We start from the raw sequence: 21062 nt of genomic DNA, 5'->3' as shown, positions 1-21062 counted from the left end.
CCCATCCATGAGCACCCCCATCTCATGGGTTTTTTTTTTTTTTTTTTTTTTTTTGCGGTACGCGGGCCTCTCACTGTGTGGCCTCTCCCATTGCGGAGCACAGGCTCCGGACACGCAGGCTCAGCGGCCACGGCTCACGGGCCCAGCCGCTCCACGGCATGCAGGATCCTCCCGGACCGGGGCACGAACCCATGCCCCCTGCGTCAGCAGGTGGACTCTCAACCACTGCGCCACCAGGGAAGCCCCATCTCATGGTTTTAAACACCCTGTCTAGATGCTGACAGCTCTCCAATCCCCGTCTCCAGTCCAGACCTTCCTCCTGAATTTCAGGGCCGCATGGCCACCATCACTTGGAGTCTAACTTGTATTTCCCTCAGACTTAACGCGTCCAAAACTGAGCTCCACGCCCTCCCCTCAGACCCCCTCCACCGTCGGCCGCTGCACCTGATGACCTGCTGTCCTGGGCACCAGCCAGCTGGGAGCGGCCACGCGTACCCCCCAGACCCGGCCGCCAGAAACCCACCGCCCGATCCTCACGGGCCCAGGGCGACCACGGGCGGCCCAGTTAGAGCCGGACCAGCCTGTGGCCGCGAGTGCCCACGGCTGGAGGGGGCGGAACCCCCCACCTGTGCCATGTGCACTGGAGACGCACGCGCAGCCCAGGTTCATCTTCCCGGGGGCCGCTCTCCATCACGGCTCGGTGCTTTCTTAGTTTCTTAGTCGGCTGGGCATCCGCTCACCACAGGGCCAATTACATCAACTACAGCTTCTGATTTTCTGCATCCCTGCTGCCCCCCCTCAGAGCTGGCCCGTTTTCAGGGGAGGCAAAGGCTCCCACTCCCCCGTGTGATTCCCCCACACAGGCCACCATCCCAGAGCCCACACTGCTGCTACACCTTCTCATGCAATGGTCTAGCCACTACCCCTGGCCTGATCGTCCCAGGGCCAGGCAGCCTCGTGCCCCAGGCCCGCCCGAATCACTCCAACTAGCCGGCCCTACAGGGTCTGCCCCCCTCCCCCGCCGCCCTTCCCTCAGAAAGCCCAACAAAGACGGCGGTTTCTGTTCACCTTCTGCCCAAAACCTGGTGCTCCCCACGCGGCCCCGCGTGGCAGGCGTGCTCCCTTCTCTTACAAATCTCTCCGAGTCTCCACTCCGACACCTCCATGAATCAAACGTCGGCAGCGAACAAATGAGACAGTGACCCCGACTAACACAGAGGCTGCTGGTTCTTCCAAAAGCCTCGGACCCCCCGGACAGCTCTCGCTGTTACACCGCCCAGGCAGCCTGTCAGCTTCACCCTCCAGCTCGGCAGTGGGCTCCCACTGCTCTCCACCTGCCCCTTCAGTCCGTCCACCCGGGAAAATCCTTTAAAAGCTGCATCGGGTTCCATCCCACCTCTGCCCACACCCTCCGATGCCTCTCCTCCTTCTGAGTAAAGCCAGAGCCCTGATCCCGACAGCGACCGACAAGGTCCCACAGGCCCCGAGGCTCCTACACACCCCACGCCGCTGTCCCCTCTGCCTGGAGGGCTCACCCCCACACGTCTGTGTGGCTCGCACCCACCTCCAGGTCTTTGCTCAATGTCACCCGACCGTCTTTTCAACCAGCGCAACCCACAGTGGCCCCCAGCCTGCCGCACCTCTGCCTGCTCTTCCCCTGTAACGCTTGTCCCTCAACATCTAACAGACACGGATTCTTTACTGTGTCATTGCCATGTATCCCCCTGCTGGGACATGGGCCATTCTCGGGGTCCGTCACGTGTGGACGTGTCACAAGCACCCAGGACGGCGGTCAGCACACAGCAAGCGCACCTGGGGGAGGTGAGCGCTGACGTGGGAGAGGCTACCGCCGTCCCTTCTCTTTACTTCCCGGGCTCTGAGGTTCCAGACGGGGAGGAAGTCTCACTGGCTCCGTCCACACACCAGCCAAGCACCAGGCTGGCATCTCTACCCCGACATTACCCAGCAGGTAACCCCGCTCCGCGGGCCAGCTCACTAGCCTGGAGGCCTCGCCCCTAATCACGCAGATGTCCCCCCGTGTTGGAATCCCCTGTGGGGGCCCACAAACCTCCACGGCCACAGGGCCAGAAAGGGGGTTGGTTTCTTCTAGCAGAACCGTTTTGCTTTAGAAATAGGACAGACTCACTGCTTAAATACCTTTATTATTTTTTAAAAATTATTTGGACATTGATAGCTCTGCAAAATACTTCTCCCGTCCCAAACCCTCAAACCCTTTCCACATGTACTCCCTAAAGAAACAAAATACTTTTTGCCCATTCAAATCTAATTTTTAAAAACATGTAAGATTCAAAATCAAATATTACTTTTCTTTCCCAGAACTCGTTAGTAATTTTAAACCACAATGCACATACTCAATGGCATTTCTTTTTAAAAATTAGCTTATCTGACTATTTATGAGGAAAAAAAAATCAATTCAAGGCCTTAGAATATAAATTCCCTGTTTCTGAAAGCAAAAGACATTGAAAAGCCCCCTTTGCTCCCCTGGAGTTCGTGCCGTGCACATCACCACAGAGCCAGCAGGCAGGTGGACCGTCTGCTTCACGGGAGGCATCGCTTCGTTACCGTGGGACCGCAGCTGAGACGCCGTCGAGTCTGAAAGGATGGGTGGGTGGGAAGGGACGACACCAGCAGCAGTGGCGAGGCTGAGAGTGCGGGGTGGAGGGCATCTGAGCAGAGCAGGAGCTGAGTCCTGAGGATGGGGTGGGGGAGACGGCAGCGAGTGTGCATCTGCCCTCATTTCTCGACGATGAATACAAGAGTCAACCAAAAACACTGCACATAGAAGCAGAGGCATGTGGGTGTACGAGAAGGCCCAGGAAAGAATAACCTGGGCTGGGGATGACCGCCCGAGCTCCTTCGGGAGCTAAGTCAGGGCAGGTGGTCTGGGAGTTACTCAGGGGATGTGGAGACCACCCCTTCTGCATCCTCGACAGACAGGTTTGTATGAGAACCAATCTTCATCACAGGTGTGTCCCAAAGAGCTGGCAAAGGGTACCACTTCTTCACCCCCGAACACCGCTGCACTTGACCCCTGGCTCAGCAAGGAAGCCAGCCCACAACAAAGCCCGGCCCGCCCGGGCAGCAGCACCGCTCAGACACCCTGCCCTGCCCGCTGGAGGACGCGCACGCGGCCCCGACAGGCTCCAGGCGGACCTCACCCGCGGCATTCTGAGTGGCACCTGAACCCTTCCAGGAGCTGGTTACACCCTGCGGCGCTGGCCCAGGCCTTGTGCCCCCAGCTGGGATTGACCAGAGCCAGCCACTCCACTGCCTTTGGGAGTTTTAAAATCTGGGAAACATTTCTGACTCATCTCTGGAGACAGACGTGAAGCATCTCTCCAATGCAGCCACCAGGCAACTTTCCAGGGTCCCCAGGCCCTGGCCTTTCCAGGTGCATCCCTGCAGGGAGCTTCAGGACCACACAGCCCAGCGGCCCTGACACCCACCCACCACCTTCCCCAACACTTCTCCTTTAAGGCTTCTCCTGACTCAACCTCAGGAACATACAGTACGTACGTCAATAAACGAAAGTCACTTCTTGGGAATAAGAGATTGCCCCACCACGCACCTAGACGGAAGGGCTTTGTGCTTTCTTACTCCGCCCGTGGACACGCACCTCGCGTTTGTTTTGCTCCCGTGGGTTAAAATACTACCTCGTTGTTAAAGCTTTCCCTCCAGTATTCTGAGCAAGTCTTGTAAAGCACCAGCAAATGCCAATCCCCCAAGCCCTGCCCACATCTGCGGGCTACAGCGGATGCCACGCTATGAGGCTTTCTAAACATTTAAACGACACAACTGCACGCGCACGCGCACAGACACACACACACTTTGGCACGTGAGCCTCGAGCTCTTTGGGAGTGCTCATATGCTCCCACCCCTCCCCCACGCCAACGCTGCTGAGCTGCCTGACGGGACAGGGCGCCACGAAGCACTGCTGTTCTGAGTAGCGAAAGGAGGACGCACAAATGCTAAAACGGCCCCCAAAACGGCTCTCACGTTTAGCGCTGTGACTGACGCAATGCTGCAAAACTTCTGTACCACATGACCAGTTTCAAACTGCTGGCTGATTAAATATACATTTACAAATAGATATAGGTATAAAAACTACTAAGTCAACATTTGCTGTTTTCAATGTGAAAACGATAAAATGTAATTCTGAATAATTGTGCATTTGCCATAGGGTCCTTGTTCAAGGGACCATAAAAATAATTTTGTAATAAAAAAACCTTTTTTTTTTTTTTTTTTTTTTTTTTTTTTTTAAGTTTAGTATTGCCCTCAAGTTCAAAAGTTTGGAGCAAACGTGCTGAGTGAGCAGGACGGGAATCTGTCCCTGCCAGGGATCGGGAAGCCTTAAATCCTGTGACCTGGACAGCAGGCCCGGGGAAGCTGCCGGCCACTGACTAGCTCAGCGTGAGCATCCCAGGGCTGGCAGTGCCCCAACCCCGCCGAGCGATCGGCCGCCTCCCTGCACAGGGCTCCGGGGGCACACGGCTGCTGGGCTCGGCCGTCCCTTGAGCTACCAGAGTAAGCAACCGGGGGGCGGGGGGCCTGGTGGGGCCCACTGAGCACCAAGGCCGAGGGGGGCCGGGGCTGGAGGGGGCGTGGGGGAAGGGATGTGCGTCTCAGTGATACAGAAGTCAGCTGTGCAGGAGGAAAAGTGCATTTACGGTAGCTTAAAAACAGCTTAAGACCAAACTGCCACAGAGAGGGAAGAGGAACCGAGGCCGCCCTCCACCTGCCCTCGCCGGTCGGCCGCACGCCTCGGATGCCGTGGGTTGACATTCATGCTTTCTGATGCGAGTCTGCTCGTGAAGAAACAGGAACACACGTTCTCCTGGTTCTGGCAGGTACACAGTTTTCTTGGCAAATTTCTTTTTTGCCAAGTTCAGTTTATCTGGTTGCTGTCCCGGACCGCTGTCACCGGAATTCGTAGATGGGCGCGCTGTGTTCTGGAACATGAGTGAGATTGAGCGACTGATACCTGTGGGGAGGAGAGGAGGGTGGCGGGGGGGGATCGTCAGAGCATCCTGAAAACCAGCACAGGGTGTGGAACCTGCCCCGCCGGCGCCCGCAGAGCCCATGCCTACATGAAACGCTGGCTCATCTCAGACTCCGTCAGGGGAGCTGAGCTTGGCCTTGTTTCCATTTCTCTGGTTAATCCCCCTGGACTACGCAGAAGACCTGCCGTTTGTGGGCCCCGCTCCAATCCTGAAGCAACGACAGCCTGTCTCAGGAAATGAGAGGCCAAGTCCTCTGGGGGAGGGTGCAGACCAGGCCCTCCAGCCCTCCCCACCGCCCTGCTTCCCTCCGAAGCCGTGCGACCTGCAGAGCAGAGATCCGGAGAGCTTGGGATCGATGACGTCACAGCCACCCCACCCCCCAACCTTAGCGACTTCATCTTCCTTCTCCCTAGACGCGGCTGCTAGAGCATCCGAGAGCTCTGCGGGGTGTGCGTCCCCGTGACGGGTGCTCCGAGGAGGGAAGCAGATGAAGGATAAATGGGGTGGGACGGTCCCCACTCGGGGATGCTCAGTGTGTCGGCTCCCCCCACCCCATCCACAGAAGAGGGAGGAGCAGCACAGAGAAGAGCAGTTTATCTCTTACCCAAAACATCAACAAGAAGGGACGATGGGGGCTTCCCTGGTGGTGCAGTGGTTAAGAATCCGCCTGCCAGTGCAGGGGACACGGGTTCGAGCCCTGGTCCCGGAAGATCCCACATGCCGCGGAGCAACTAAGCCCGTGCGCCACAACTACTGAGCCCACGTGCCGCAACTACCGAAGCCCGCGCGTCTAGAGCCCGTGCTCCGCAACAATAGAAGCCACCGCAGTGAGAAGCCTGTGCACTGCCACAAAGAGAAGCCCCTGCTCACCGCAACTAGAGAAAGCCCACGAGCAGCAACGAAGACCCAACACAGCCAAAAAAAAAAAAAAAAAGGAAAAGAAAGGACGATGCATTAGCCATCAGAACCCTAACCCTAGGCCTTTGCACCCAGTGGGATGGCTGTAATCCTAAATGTTGGGAAGGACACGGGGAAACGGGAGAAGCGGAACCTTTGTGCATCACTGGTGGGAATGTGAAAAGGTGCGGCTGCTGTGGGAAACAGTTCCCTGAAAAGTGAAATATAGAATACCCCGTGACCCGGCAATCCCACCCCAGCTGTGTGACCAGAGGAACTGAAAGCAGGGACTCAGGCTCTTGCACACCCACGTCCACAGCAGCCGAAAGGTGGGAATGACCCACGTGTCCACCCACTGATGAACAGATAAAGACAAGGTGGTCCATCCACACGGTGGGAAATCACTCAGCAATATAAAGCAATATAAAGACCGCAACCCGGGGCCCTTCAAAGCCGACGCTCAGACACAGAGGGCACACGGTACGCGGCCCATTGGCACGACACGTCCAACAGGCAAACCTGCACTTAGAGAGCGCAGCTTAGTGGTTGCCTGGGGCTGGAGGGGGCGGGGAGGTGGGGTGACAGCTCAGGGGGTAGGGCTCCCTCTCGTGCCGACGAAAACGTTCTGAAATTGAGCGCAGTGATGGCTGCGCAACTCTGTCGACACGAAAGCCCACTGGACTGTACGCTTCCAGTGAGGAGACTGCACAGCAGGTGAACTGTATCTCCGTAAAGCGGGTATTTTTAAAAGGATAGGAAAACTTTTAAAAACTCATTTGAAAGCTGAACAGGTGTTGACACCCCAACAACGGCTGTTCCCACAGAGGCCGGGGCTGCATGGAGCCCCGGGCACTTGGTTGTCGCTGGATAGCCCCACGCAGCGTCCCACAGGAGCCTTCAAAGTGTGCAAAAGTCGCGAGGAAATAATTTCCACATTCAGAGAGGAAATCAGGTATTTCATGATACCGTCTGCCCTTTAGGGATAACGGGGCACTCACAAAAGCTCAAGGAGCCACAAGAAGGCCCGCAAAGGTGACAAACACCAGCCCTCGGGTGGCACGCTGCCGTCACCGGGGCAGAGGCCCAGGGCAGGGCCGACCACGCCCACAGGCACCGGTCACCGGCCGGCACCAGGTGGGAGCGTGAGCACAAAATTAAAAAGGCCGCTGACAGCCAAGTTCCCGCTGTCCACAGCAGGGTCTGACACTTCAGTTACTGAGTAAACTGGGGAGGAATAAATACAAGACCCGCAAGATTGAGATAAACATAGCTGACAATACTTGCTGCTTGAAAGCGTTTAGCTGTGAGTTCCTGTGCCCAGAACTTCATTTCTTTACCTTGTTTACACTGCCCTGTGGACGGAAGCGAGCCCCTCGAGACACGAGGCCGCGGCGGCCGGTCCTTACCATTCCGAGCTCCTGTGGTAATAGTAGCCCTCTATGGAGGCCGCCGACTTCTGGAAACAGATGTAGTAAAAGCCGGCAAAGGAAGCACCGCTGATGTCCTTGATCGTGTGGTCCGGGACCAGGAACTGCTCCTGCACATGGATGGGGACGGAGGGTCAGCGCCGGGGGCTCCGGCCCCCCAGGCCTCCCTGCCCCCTGCAGGTGGCTTGTGGGCAACTGTGAACCCCCGAGCCACTCGCATGTTCAACCTACGAACACGGCCACCACGTGTCGAGGTCACCGGGGTCAGAGCCGAGAGTGGGCGCCGTGGTGCCCACGCCTCGAGAGTACATCACAACCTTCCCACCCCTGAGCCGCGGACTCACGCTTCTGCTGCACCCCAGGAACCGTCGCTAGGCTCCCGGTCACCTTGAGAGCCGAGGGTCACTTCTATGGCCCGGGCCTCACCCCGAGGGCAGGTGGAGCTCGCTCGCCCTGGGGACCCCCCCATCGGCAGCGGTCAGAATGGTGCTGCTCTCCTCAGACCCCGGGCAGAGCCAGCCCCCTGGGGGGGCGAGGTCAGGGCCCGCAGGAGGCCTAGACGGCCCACGGGGGAGTCTCCCTGCGTGAGAAACTCTTGGAGACCAAGCAACTCTCCTTCCCTTTCCCCAGTCTCTGAAATTGTAGTTTTTCAAATTAATTTTGAAGTAGAGTCTCACCCGACACTTCCTTTAGTGGGTTGCTTAGCTGGCCGGCGGCGAGGCGGGACTCAGGTTTTCCCCCGGCACCTGCCTGTCTGCCGCCAGTGCCAAGCCCCTGCCCCAGTTCTCACCACAGAAACACAGACCGGGAAGGAGGGTGCTACAGGCTTCATCTGCAGGAAAGCTGGCGAGATTTCACCTCAAGCGGCTTTTTCCTACAGCTTGGGGGTGAGGGGCTGGAGGTGGGTGTAGGTTCTCGAAGCGATTTCACACACTCGCCTGCTGAATTCAGCACCCTGGGGCTCTAACCCAGGAAATGCCGGAGGGGGCAGCAGAGCCGATCCAGTGAGCCCGGCCCAATGGGGTTCTCAGGGGCTGGGGGAAAACCCAAATTCTGTCCCCAGCCCCGTGTTTCCTGAGCTGGAGGGACCGGGGGCGCCGTGACGGCCCACAGCCCGGGCGAGGTCACTTAGGGGCTGAGACGATGGGGGTCTCCTGAGTACACAGGACACTTGGGATGACCCAGTCTGCAGGGTCGCCGGAGAGAACAAAGGGAGAGGACACAAGAGCGTGGAGGGTGCCGCCCCAGGCCTGGGACCCAGGGGCCACACCACAGGTCGGCACAGCCGGGCAGCCTTACCTTCCACCTCATGAAGACATAGTCCCCACTCTTCAGCTCTTCGTAATCAAAGTCGTCTGAGTTAAACGATTTTGCATACTGATAAAAAGCCAGAAACTTGCCCTGAAAGCCAAAAGCAGAGTATGAGAATGAGGGACAGAGGGGGTGGCAAGTGTGCTGGGCCGGTGCAGTGGTCCCTCCAGGGCGAGGCGGCGGCTGGCGGGCAGGGAGCGTCTGGTCACCCCATGCACTGGGGCCTGGACCCCGGGGCAGACGCCCGGGCCCTACGCCTGCCTAGCTAACGCGCCCAGGAAAGGCCGCTGAATGGGGTTGGATGCACCCCCGGGCCTTCTCTCACACCTCACCCCAGACAGACGCAGCCGGACGATGAGGGACGGGGTCTCCGTACATCAACCAACGGGGGCAAAGACTCAGGCTGAACCAGCCTGTAGTGCGGGGGTTGGGGGGAGTTAGTAAAGTGGGGTCCCCTGACAACGCAGTGGCCTGGCGGCTTGGGGCCAGCTAGCTGAGACCAGAAACAAGTAACACTTGGTTACGGCAACAAAGTTGTACCTTTATGATCATGTTTTTGTTAAAAAAAAAAAAAAAAAAGTCCATATACTCAAAAGAGATTTAGGAAAAGGTCAACCCCTGTTTTAGCTTTAGGTATTCGGCATTATAGATGTTTTGCTTTTGTTTCCTCCAAATATTTAAAAATAAGTATGTATTAATTCTATAAAAAAAACTCCTGAATAAAAAGTTAAGACAGAGAGGTATTAAGTCATAGAATCTGTCACACAGATATTTTTATTCTAAGTAGATTACGTGTGAGGAATCTTTATCGTGATAATGATAATCACCATAATCTTTTATCCCTTTATCATAATACCCACTTCAAATCTCATTCAGGAAAACTCGAGGGTCAACTACAGTGTCCTGACCACAGTGTGCAGTAGACATCGTGGCTCCCCAACAGACAGCGGGGCACTCAGAGCTCCTGGGGCCCACGTGGGAGTCTGGGAATCCCACGTGGGGAGAGGGCATCGGGAAACCCTGAGTCCTGCGAAGGCAGCCAGCGCTCCTGGAGGGAAACCGTCCACATGCCCGACCTCGCACGCCCAGCAGGCCGGGGCCCAGGGTGGCCTTCCCGGCCCCTCTTTCACTCAAAATAGTTCAACCCAGCCTAGGAAGGCTGGAGTCCGGGTGTCTCCAGCTCTAACGAAAGGCAACGGGAAGTTCGAGCTGCTCTCCAGGTTCTTCACCTGCAGCCAACCAGCCTCAAACTGAGTTTTCATTGGGCCTCAAAGACCTTCCTTTTTGCAGGACCAGTTTGAAATGGAAAACAAAGTTGGAAGGAAGACAGGCCGTGTGCTCGCTGGGCTGTGCAGGAGAGGTAGGTGCCAGGCGGGGAGAGCCAGCCAGGGCGGGGCCTGACAGCTCCCAGGGGTGCTCCCCGACAGCGGCACCTTCCAGGCTCCCCAACTTCCAGACGCTCGGCCCCGTTCGTACTCTGTTAGAAACACAGGTGGCCATCTATCTCAGCGGCTGCTTGCTCCATTTAAAAGCTCAAGTTTAAATTCAATCGAAACTCAGCATTTGATAGATGTTTCTTTCCTAACTCAAGTATGAGAAAGCAGCTCACCTACAAGGACGCTGACTCAGAGTGTCTGCAGGAGGGGCCCCCCAGGAGACCGTGGGCCCGGAAGCAGGAGAGCGTGGAGTGGTGGCAGGGACAGTGAGCTGCTCTGGAATCTCCACTACTGACACCTCATCCTGGGTGCTTTAGGGCTGAGCGCACTGCACTTCCTCGGTGTGAAACCAAGGTTCATCCTCGCCACAGCCAGCTAAGCCAAAAGGCTCTAACGACCAGCTGAGAAATGGGTTTTTAAAGACACAAGACTCGCGTGGCCCTGGCGAAAAGGCCCGAGGAGGAGCTCTGAGCTGTCTTGAGGAGCTCACGGCTGCGAGCACACACCCGTGCTTGACACGTGCGGGCGTTTCCAGGGGCGGAGCGGCCCTGAGGTCCTGCTCGTGAGGGGGAACCGCGCCTCCGCCCAGGTCCACCCTAAAGGCAGAGGCCGTTCGCAGGCTTCCCCAGAGCAGAGGCAGCGAGAAAGGAACAGGGGCTGGAGAGGGACGGTGCCACGAGCCCCCGGGGGCCCAGAGCAGAGGGGCACTCACCCAGTGCTTGCGGTCAACATCCTCGTCTGCATCCCACTTCCGGGTTAAGAAAGGGTGCTTTTTGCTGATTATTTCTCCTTCAAAGAAGGTCGTGAGGGTTGGATACTCCTATGGTAAGAACCCAAATGTCAAACACGACGTCAAACAGCAGTTGTAACCTTTCACAAAGGAAGAAACCAACCTCGCTGTAATTTCTCCCCAAAACTTTGCAGAAATGACCGCCACACTGCTGAGCAACCACCCAGCCCAGCGACGCCCGCGGCCGTGGAGGGAGCCTGACGTGAAGGGGCTGGGGGAGGGGGTCTGTTGGATTCCGGGGCCTTTGCCAGAAGCAGAGAACCCTTCTTTGGCGCACTTGTTAAGGGCTGATGGCTCAGAGAAGATATTTGGACAGGTTATTTCTGAATACAAAGCAGATGGTAACTTGATAGGTTTTACTTTCCAAGGCGAATACCCAGAGAGGCTCCGTAATCGAGCTCCGTCTCCCTCGTGCCACGGCTCAGCCACTGCTTCTCAGACTGGCTCAGCCTGTCCCTTTTACGCCGACTCTTCAGCTTCGGGGGGCGGGGGGAGGCTGGTAGAATACCTTCCTGTATTAGGCATTCGTATAATTCTATCGCACGAGCTAAGACAGCTTATGCGATGGGAAACATTGATAAATCATGTCGGCCCTGGGAAGTCACAACGGCTGCAAAAACAAATAAGCCGTCATCCTGATTGGGTGCTTGGACTACTCCGGGCAACCTTGCTACTTGTTCCTCTGATAGTAAGGAAGCACTAAAGATTTTGAAAAACTTAATGAAAGAACAAGTCAACATCGTAAAAAAGTGTACCGTTTCTCTGCATTTCTAGAAACCAGCCAACCCACCTGCCAGGTGGCCCCTCAGCACCACCCACCCGCCCGGGCACCTCCCGAGGGTGCGGTGATGACCCGCCGCCTGGCACAGCAAGGGTCACCGCCCCCAAATCCTAGGACCATAGAGGTCCCGCTTTCTTCTCACCCCACGTAAGCCCCTCTCGATCGGCATCAGACTTAACTACCCGTTTAAAATAAATCTGTTCTCATGGCTTTGCCACTTCTCCCGGCTCGCCTGCCACGTGGACCGGGGCTTCCAGAAAGGCCGTGGCTGCTTTACCGCACACGTCCAGGCAGCCTGTCCTCGTAGCAGTGAGCTCGAAACACCACAGATTTGCCACCCCCCGAAACCGCAGCCCTCACCCCAACACTGGTGCTGGGTTCCTCAAACAGGTATTTATAGATACAGAGTGAAGAGATTAAAGAGGAGATAAGTTCCTAAGTGGAAACCTGATTTTTTTTTTTTTTTTGCGGTACGTGGGCCTCTCACTGTTGTGGCCTCTCCCGTTGCGGAGCACAGGCTCCGGACACAGGCTCAGCAGCCATGGCTCACGGGCCCAGCCGCTCCGCAGCACGTGGGATCTTCCCGGACCGGGGCACGAACCTGTGTCCCCTGCATCGGCAGGCGGACTCTCAACCACTGCGCCACCAGGGAAGCCCGGAAACCTGATTTTTAAAGGTATAAACCAATCTATACTCATCCGTTTTAGGAAGGACTGCTAAGGGAAAAAGTTCTGTGTAAGCTGACAGCGGACTTGAGGCGCTAAGTAAAAAGCTATAGACAGTATATTGACTTCCTGAGTTTTATCAAGACTTCCCTAAAATAGAAGGATAAATGGTCAAGTCCTCCTATTATAACACAAAGAACACACTTATGTTCAAGTCACGAGTTTTCCTAATAAGTGATTCTGCGCCGACTTCTCTCTCAAATGTTTCAGGCAATCTACCAGGGTGACCACAAGGTACCCACAAACTTCCAAAATTAAATAAAATAAACACCTAATGAATGAGAGTCATGTGCACAGAAGGAACCAAAAAGACAAAGCCTCTCACAGGGCAGGCGAGGACATTCGAGCCCTGACGACAGCTGGCGGGGGAGTCACAAAGGGGGCGGGGGGTGGCCAGCACCCCCCGGGGGTGGGCTCCCTGTGCCAGGTCCCACTCCCCTCACTGACTCCAGGCTCACCTGCCTGGAGGTGGCTCCAGCTTTCCGTGAAGACCTGCCTTCCGGGGGGGCCACGTTTGACTGGCCAGTAAGTCAGCAAGAACTTCTGAAACCAGCAGTAAACGGGCACCTGGGGCTCCGGACAGTGTGACCGGCTCCCCGGTTCAGCCTCGGGAGCGTCCAGAACTGCCTGGAGAGTGCGTGGCAGGCCTGACCATGACACCCCCAGGCTGGGCTCCCAGGCCGGGTGCCAGCCGCCTCCGCCGGGCCTCCCCGGGGACGCCCCTCTCCCTGCGGGTGGCTGGCTCGGGACTGCAAAGAGAATGTTATTTGACACCCATTCTCACAATTCTGGGATTTAATTTCCACAAGGCACACAAACTTCAAAAACTGTACTTATTTGTGAATGTAAGGCAGATGAGAGGACATTTATCTCCAATGTAACAGTGAATTTTCCCTATTTCCGTACAGACGAGGAAGACCGTGACTATGACCCAAACCGTTCGGTTACATTAAAGCAAATCACATATTTGATTTTTCAACAACTATAAATGGAAAAGCAAACCAAAATGGTTAACTGTGTTTTATAACAGGTGTAAAACCAAAGAATCATCACCCTTTTCTGCACTTTACCAATTATCCACAGTGACCGTGTACTAGATTTGTAACTTAAAAAAATGTCAGACAGTTGTACAATGCTGTGACTATACTGAAAGCCAACAGATTGTACGCTTTTTTTTTTGGCCGCGTGTTGCGGGATACTAGTTCCCCAACCAGGGATGGAACCCGTGCCCCCTGCAGTGGAAGTGCGGAGCCCTAACCACTGGACTGCCAGGGAGGTCCTAGACTGCACACCGTCAATGGGTGAATGTATGCTATGTGAATTATATCTCAGCAAAGGGACTAAAAAAAGTTATTAAAAAAGATGAATTCACAGACTCCTGACGCTCGGGCAGGACGAAGGGCCTCAGGAAACACAGCCCTCCTCTAGTAAAAGGCGGCTTCAGGCGGGACGGGCCGGGCCCAGGGAAGGGCCAAGCCAGCGCCCCATCCCCTCAGAGGAGGCTGGCTGTAGGTGGCTCGGGGGTGCTTCCCTTCATTAGCGCCACCTGCTCCTGGTGGGGCGTCCACAGCATTTCCGTACACGGTTTGTGGATTTTTAATCCTACTTAACCATTCGCACAAAGCTTCCTGTGACCATTTGGAATTGGTGTCCACATCCCACGTTACAGATTTTGCTGGTTTCCTTATGGAGTTAAATGTCTATGTTCTGCGCTCAACAAATGTGTTTGGCCACCTAAGAGTTGAGCATATTCTGTTTCCTGTGTGTCTTCTTGGTGTTTTTGTTTTTTTTTTTCTTTTTTGCAGTACGCGGGCCTCTCACTGCTGTGGCCTCTCCTGTTGCGGAGCACAGGCTCCGGACGCACAGGCCCCGGACGCACAGGCCCAACAGCCATGGCTCATGGGCCCAGCCGCTCCGCGGCACGTGGGATCTTCCCAGACCGGGGCACGAACCCGTGTCCCCTGCATCGGCAGGCAGACTCTCAACCACTGCGCCACCAGGGAAGCCCGCAGGGGCTACTCTTTGTTGCGGTGCGCGGGCTTCTCATGGCGGTGGCTTCTCTTGTTGCGGAGCATGGGCTCTAGGCGCAAGGGCTTCAGTAGTTGTGGCTCACGGGCTCAGTAGCTGTGGCTCGTGGGCTCTAGAGCGCAGGCTCAGTAGTTGTGGCGCACAGGCTTAGTTGCTCCGCGGCATGTGGGATCTTCCCGGACCGGAGCACGAACCTGTGTCCCCTGCATTGGCAGGCGGACTCTCAACCACTGCGCCACCAGGGAAGCCCTCCTGTGTGTCTTCTACTAGTACAAACCTCCGGGTGAGAACCCTTCCTTTTGCTGTCATTTTCTACCCCGACTTGATTGGATGTTTTCTAGAGGAGGGAAGAGATACCTTTTTGTCTCAACAACAAATTTCACAGATTCCCAGACTCCCGGTGGGGAAGCAGGAGAACAGGAGGAACTGGGGCGACGCAAACAAGTGTTTCCAGACCGAGGAGGACCAGCCTTGTCAGGTCCCTCGGAGCCTCCCACTCACTGACCCTGCGTCTTCCCCGGGAGACAGAGCAGGCTCCTGGAGCTCTCACCTCGCAGATGAGGAAAATGGAATGGACAGAGGTGACAGTCGTGGGGCCAGCAGAGGCGGCGCGAGGATGCCCGCCAGTGCCACTGAACGCCGCGGCCCCCAACCCTCGGCCGGGCGGCACCAGGCCCTCCTGCTGCCCACTCACCAGCGGGAAAAGAAAGCACACTCTCTCTTGCCTCCGATATTCCCAGGAGTTCTGAGGTTTAAGGTGGTTCAAAGGAAGGAAAACACCTACGTTTCCGAACTGCGAAGACCTCAGTCCTCGGAGGAATGATGCTCACCCAGAGGCTGAAACTGACCCATGACGGTGGCAGCTATGTTCTTACTATGTTTGTTTTCCTCAGAAAGGATTAAAGGGGCTTCCCTGGTGGCGCAGTGGTTGAGAATCTGCCTGCCAATGCAAGGAACATGGGTTCGAGCCCTGGTCTGGGAGGATCCCACATGCCGCAGAGCAACTGGGCCCGTGAGCCACAACTACTGAGCCTGCGCGTCTGGAGCCTGTGCTCCGCAACAAGAGAGGCCGCAACAGTGAGAGGCCCGCGCACCGCGATGAAGAGTGGCCCTCGGGCTTCCCTGGTGACACAGTGGTTGGGAGTCCGCCTGCCGATGCAGGGGGCGCGGGTCCGTGCCCTGGTCCGGGAGGATCCCGCGTGCCGCGGAGCAGCTGGGCCCGTGCGCCATGGCCGCTGAGCCTGCGCGTCCGGAGCCTGTGCTCCGCAACGGGAGGGGCCACAGCAGTGAGAGGCCTGCGTACCGCAAAACAAAACAAAACAAGACAAACAAACAAAAATAACAAACAGTGGCCCCCGCTTGCCACAACTAGAGAAAGCCCTCACACAGAAACGAAGACCCAACACAGCAAAAATAAATTAAGTAATAAACTCCTACCCCCAACATCTTCTTTAAAAAAAAAAAGGATTAAAGTAAAATCAGTAGCGTTGGGCACATGGTGACCTGTTTATAAACGTCAACGGTCTGTGAGTCTGCGTGCTTTCCAACAGGACACGTCCAAACTCCCTGCTCTACGCTCCCCCTGCAAAACCACACTTACAAATGGGGCTCCTGAATCAGGCCTGAGGAGTCGGGGTTGCTGGCCCTTCAGCACCGAGGCCCCCTCCGGCTCCTGCCCGTGGGAGGGGCACTTACCTCAGTAAGGCCTTTGATCTTCAGATACCCACAGAGGTAGGAGTTCCCCGTGTCCACGTGCTGAAAAGACACACACAGCCTCGTTACCAATGGAGGGTCCAGCAGGAGACAGCAGGATCACGTCCGGCAGGCAGAGGCCCCTTCGAGGCCAGGGCGGCAGGCGGGTGGGGGGCGAGGGAGCCTGGAGGCCGGCTCGCCCAGTGCAGCCCGGGGCTCACAGGTCCTGTGGCACGCTGAGTGTTCAACATTGAGTGAGGCCTCATTTAAGAAACTAGGAACATTTTGTGGCATTTACCAGGTCTGGGGACCCAACTACTTCCAATACACCATGAGTCAAACACCAAGGCAGTGCTTAAAAGCTGCAGTGAACTCAGCCAGCCAGACGAGGTCAGCACCAAAGCAAGAGGGCTTCAACGAAGCTGGGGCGGTCCCACCACCCGGTGTTGGGGACAACAGTCTCCACCTGAAAACCACCACAGCCCTGCAAACGTCCTCACCTGCTGACCTGGGCATCGGACAGCACCGAGCAGCTGATCCGAACTCACAGGGGTCAGTAAAGAAGTTGTGTTAAAGGACACACAGCTCTAATCCAAGGCCTTAAGTTTCAAGGATGCAATTCTCACTGAATTTCAATATAGTTTGGGGTCTCACAGCTGCCAGAAAGGGTATCAGGTGGCAAGGATACTTGCTAATAAGATTAAAAACTGCACTGTAAATTGGCTAACACTTTGCACGGATTACCACCTGCTCAAGAATCAGAATTTCATCCTGGCCTCCATCCAAGCATGTGTCGCTCCCTTTCTGCCCAAATTGATCTTGATGAACTCAAACCCACCACAGCGCAGAGAGCTTCAACCAAACAACGGGCCAGCATCTCAACGAGAAAGATAACAAGGCAAGTGCTCAGCAAGAAGGTCTTGCAGCACAGCTGTGTCCAACAGCTGCTCTTTTTAATATTCCTTCCACAGTGACCTGGCCTTCACTTCACTCTTAGCTTCTTGGATGGCAGAGGAGAAAGAAAGCAATCACAGTGACAAAACAACCACCACAAAAAGAGCAGTCAGAATCTTACAAACGTTTGAGGAACTCTTTAAACTGGAATTTCCAAAAAAAAAAGGCACTCCAGAAGCACATGAAAAGAGGCCCAACATTGTTAGCCGTCCCAGAAGTTCAAATCAAAACCACAATGAGGGGCTTCCCTGGTGGCGCAGTGGTTGAGAATCTGCCTGCTAATGCAGGGGACACAGGTTCGAGCCCTGGTCTGGGAGGATCCCACGTGCCGCGGAGCAACTAGGCCTGTGAGCCACAACTACTGAGCCTGCGTGTCTGGAGCCTGCGCTCCGCAACGAGAGGCCACGACAGTGAGAGGCCCACACACCGCGATGAAGAGTGGCCCCCGCTCGCCACAACTAGAGAAAGTCCTTGCACAGAAACAAAGACCCAACACAGCAAAAATAAATAAATTAAAAAAAAAAAAATTCCAATAAAACTCCATTAGATTTAAAAAAAAAAAAAAAAAAAAACCACAATGAGATACCACCTCACACCCACTAGGATGGCTACAATCAAAAAGAGGGACAATAACAAGTGTTGACGAGGATGTGGATAAACTGGAGCCTCAGACGCTGCTGGTGGGAATGCAAAATGATGCAGCCACTTTGGAAATCAGTCTGGCAGTTCCTCAAATGTTAAACAAATAATTACCATATGACCCAGTATTCCACTGGTAGGGAGACGTCAGGAGAAAGGAAGACGTATGTCCACATAAGAACTTGTACGTGAATGCTCACAGCAGTGTGTTCATAACAGCCCCAGAGTGGAAAAAAATCCAAACACCCGTGGACGGATCAATGGATAAACAAAATGCTGTAGATCCACACAGGGGACTATTAGGCAACAATAAAAAGTCAGGAAGCACTGCCACCTGCTATGATATGGGTGAACCTGGAAACACTGTGCTCAATGGAAGAAGCTAGACACGAAAGGTCACATTATTGTATGACTCCATTTACACCAAAAGTCCAGAAGAAGCAAATCTTAGGTGAAAAAAAAAAGGGGTTGCCTAGGGTTGGAGGGGCGTGACAGCTAAGGGTTCTTTTGGGGATGATGAAAACGTTCTAAAATTAGATTGCAGTGACGGTTACACAACTTTGTGACTACATTAAAAAACGACTGAATTGTACACCTTACATGTGCGAATTGTGTTAATAGGTGCATCGTATCTCAGTAAAGCTGTTACGAAAAACAGGAAATAAATGAAGTTACAAAAAGCATAAGTATTCTAAGAAGGCTGAGCCCGAGAACCCAGTCCTGGCTGAAAAACCAGATGATGGAGCTATTCACACGCCACTGTCTCCACGACGGACAAGCTGCTCACCAGTCCGGATACAAGGCAGCATTCCTGGCTGAGACCACTGCCCCCACCACCACTCCAAGGGGCCTCCAGCCACCAGCCAGGTCCTCCACTCGAGCCGCCCTGGGACCTACCAGTCGTGCACCAACTCAATCCCCACTCCCAGCGGTTCACGAGGAAGTTGGCACCTGACAGGAATTCAGAAACAACACACTAAGGAAAGGGAGGGGAGCTGCTGCAGTAACCAAGGCGAACTTCTCTTCTGACACTTGGCTACCCTGCCACTTGTCTCCGACCCCATCCTAAACCATCAAACTCAACAAGGGGCACAAGTTCAAGGTCATTGAAAACATGATCCTCACCGGGGATCTCACTTCTAGAATTTTATGATTAGCTGCAAAAAGTAAAAAGGCCTGTAACTTCCTACTAAACTCTCATATTTGAAGGAAAAGAGAAGGGGGATTACCACATTAGGCATCTCACCATGAAGACTGAAATAACTCAGCCATGGTACTTTTTTTTTTTTGGCCGCACCTTGCAGCTTGCCGGATCTCAGTTCCCTGACCAGGGACTGAACCTGGACCATGACCATGAAAGCACTGAATCCTAACCACTGGACCGCGAGGGAACTCCTACTATTTTCAATTACAATAAATATCGTGGCTCATGATAGATATTTAAGTTTATAGACCAAAGACACAACACGGAAATGGAGTTCTCCCAATCAAAAGAAATTATCTATTCCCACAAAGCAGTAAGAAAAAAGAGGCTGATGAACGCTCTGCAGTGAGTGGAAAGAAAACACATCCACAACTGTTTTTTGGGTGGGAGAACTACTTGCTCAGAAAAGAGGCTGTTTAAGATTTAAAATTATTAAAGGGCAAAGGGCAAGCATAAGGAAAAGACACTACGTTCTGTCCTCACACAAGACCTCAAAGCTTCTGGAAAGCCTTTCAAGAGGACAGATGTTTGGGGGGGCTTCTGGGAACAGCCTAGGAGGTGAGGTATCAGACTAAGGACAAAGGGGCAAAGGGAGGAGGAGGTGGGTCCTGATGCAGGTCTGGGCAGCTAGAGATAAGGAACAGTTTTCTAGGAGGGGGAGAAAAAGGAGTATCAACCACTGCCAATCTCCTTGGGCTGGGAAGAAATGTCAAGTGTGCTCCCATTTGCATGAGAGGGGTGAGGTGCAGGAAAGGGCCGGGACAGGTGAAGCTGCAGTTCCAAAGCCATTAGGGGCTGGCAGCAGGTTCTCAGAAATCCAGGTCAAATGGGGGGAGGTGGGTGGACACGGGAAGGAAATACAGTATGAGAAATAAAGCAAGTGAGTTACATTTCCCAGTACATGGGTATCAGAGACTGGGAGGAAGCCCTGGCCGTGTCGATCAAAGTTAAGAACACGAAAGAGCCCTGGAGCCCGGAAGGAGGAGAACAGAGGTGTAGGACAGGGAGATCTGGGCAGACAGGCCAGGGAGACCGGGAGTAGCCTGGAAGTGGCCAGAGGGCAGGGGTAGGGAGTACGAGAAGCCTGGGCCAGGAAGAGACTAGGGGTTGGGGGCCTAGGAGGCCAGCTTCTTAACAGACGATGAGGAGCCCACCCAGGATGAGGGCCCGGCCTGGGGGGTGGGGCAGGAATCAGGGTAGGCTGGGCACTCTCAAGCTCAGGGGCTAATGGAGGGAGGGGGCTGAGGAAGTCCCCCAAGGAGGAAACCCCAGGAGAAGGAGGCGGGACCCAGAGCCTGGGCTTCCTGGGACCGAGGAAAACGTATGGGGGCAGCAGGCACGTCTCAGGCCTGGGAGGGTCCCGAGTCAGGGGGAACCACTGGAGAGCTCTTCGGGGTCCGAGAAAGGCTAGAAGGAGGGCTGGTCCTGGGGCGACAGGCCACGGGGAGATAGGGCCGGGTCTGAGGCCGCCGGTCCCCGGCTCTGGCCCGCAGAGTTGGGGTGCGCCGGAGTCTCCCGGCAGGCCCGGGCAGGAGGCCCGTCCGCGGCCGCGGTCTCGAGGGGGCGGCGGCGCGGCCCGGCCAGTGGGCGCCGCGAGAGGCCCGGCAGCCGGCTCACCTGCAGCACCACCTCCACGTCGTACGAGTTACCCTTGCTCTTCTGGTGGCCGCGGAACTTAGAGCCGCTGTAGAGCAGGCTGGTGGCCACGCCGGGCTGCTGCGTGTTGATGGGCGGCGGCGGGATGAGCGAGGCGGCGGAGGTGGCCGAGGCACCGGCCGGCGGGGGACACTCGGTGCGGACCGGCATCGCGGGGTCCCCCGGAGCCAGGGCTGGGGGAGGGGGAGGAACCACCGCCGCGCGGGAGCCGAGGAGGGTGGCCGGGGGTAAGGCCGGCGCGCGCGTGGGGCGGGAGGGGTCTACCCGCCGGCCGCCTGCGGTCTGAGCGCTCCGGCCGCCACCGGGACCCCGGGACCTGCGAGCAGGGCCTCCGGGTGCTAAGCGAGCCCCCTCCCCGCCTGCGCTCGCACACACACCCCTTCCGATTGGCTCCGGCGCGCCGGGGGGCGGGAGCAGGCTAGCGCGGCGCTTCTGCCTATTGGCGGGCGGAGACAGCACGTGGCGGGCACCGAGGCCCTCTGGGACTTGTAGTCTTCTTCC

General features: G+C 55.7%; 1 protein-coding gene across 1 annotated transcript; it reads right to left on the bottom strand.

Moving 5' to 3' along the window:
- Positions 1 to 3492: 3492 nt before the first annotated feature.
- GID4 (GID complex subunit 4 homolog) lies at positions 3493 to 20857 on the bottom strand. The gene is made up of 6 exons (XM_079903612.1): positions 20523 to 20857; positions 16112 to 16171; positions 10805 to 10912; positions 8645 to 8746; positions 7325 to 7455; positions 3493 to 5002 (listed from the first exon to the last, which is right to left on the bottom strand). The coding sequence occupies exons 1-6, from the start codon at positions 20709 to 20711 to the stop codon at positions 4939 to 4941; spliced, it is 654 nt and encodes a 217-aa protein (XP_079759738.1). The 5' UTR covers positions 20712 to 20857; the 3' UTR covers positions 3493 to 4938.
- Positions 20858 to 21062: the final 205 nt, after the last annotated feature.

The sequence above is a fragment of the Stenella coeruleoalba genome, assembly GCF_951394435.1.
Source record: "Stenella coeruleoalba genome assembly, chromosome: 19".
NCBI classification, from domain to species: domain Eukaryota; kingdom Metazoa; phylum Chordata; class Mammalia; order Artiodactyla; family Delphinidae; genus Stenella; species Stenella coeruleoalba.
The sequence above is the reverse complement of the archived record's forward strand: the minus strand, read 5'-3'. Positions and strand labels throughout refer to the sequence as shown.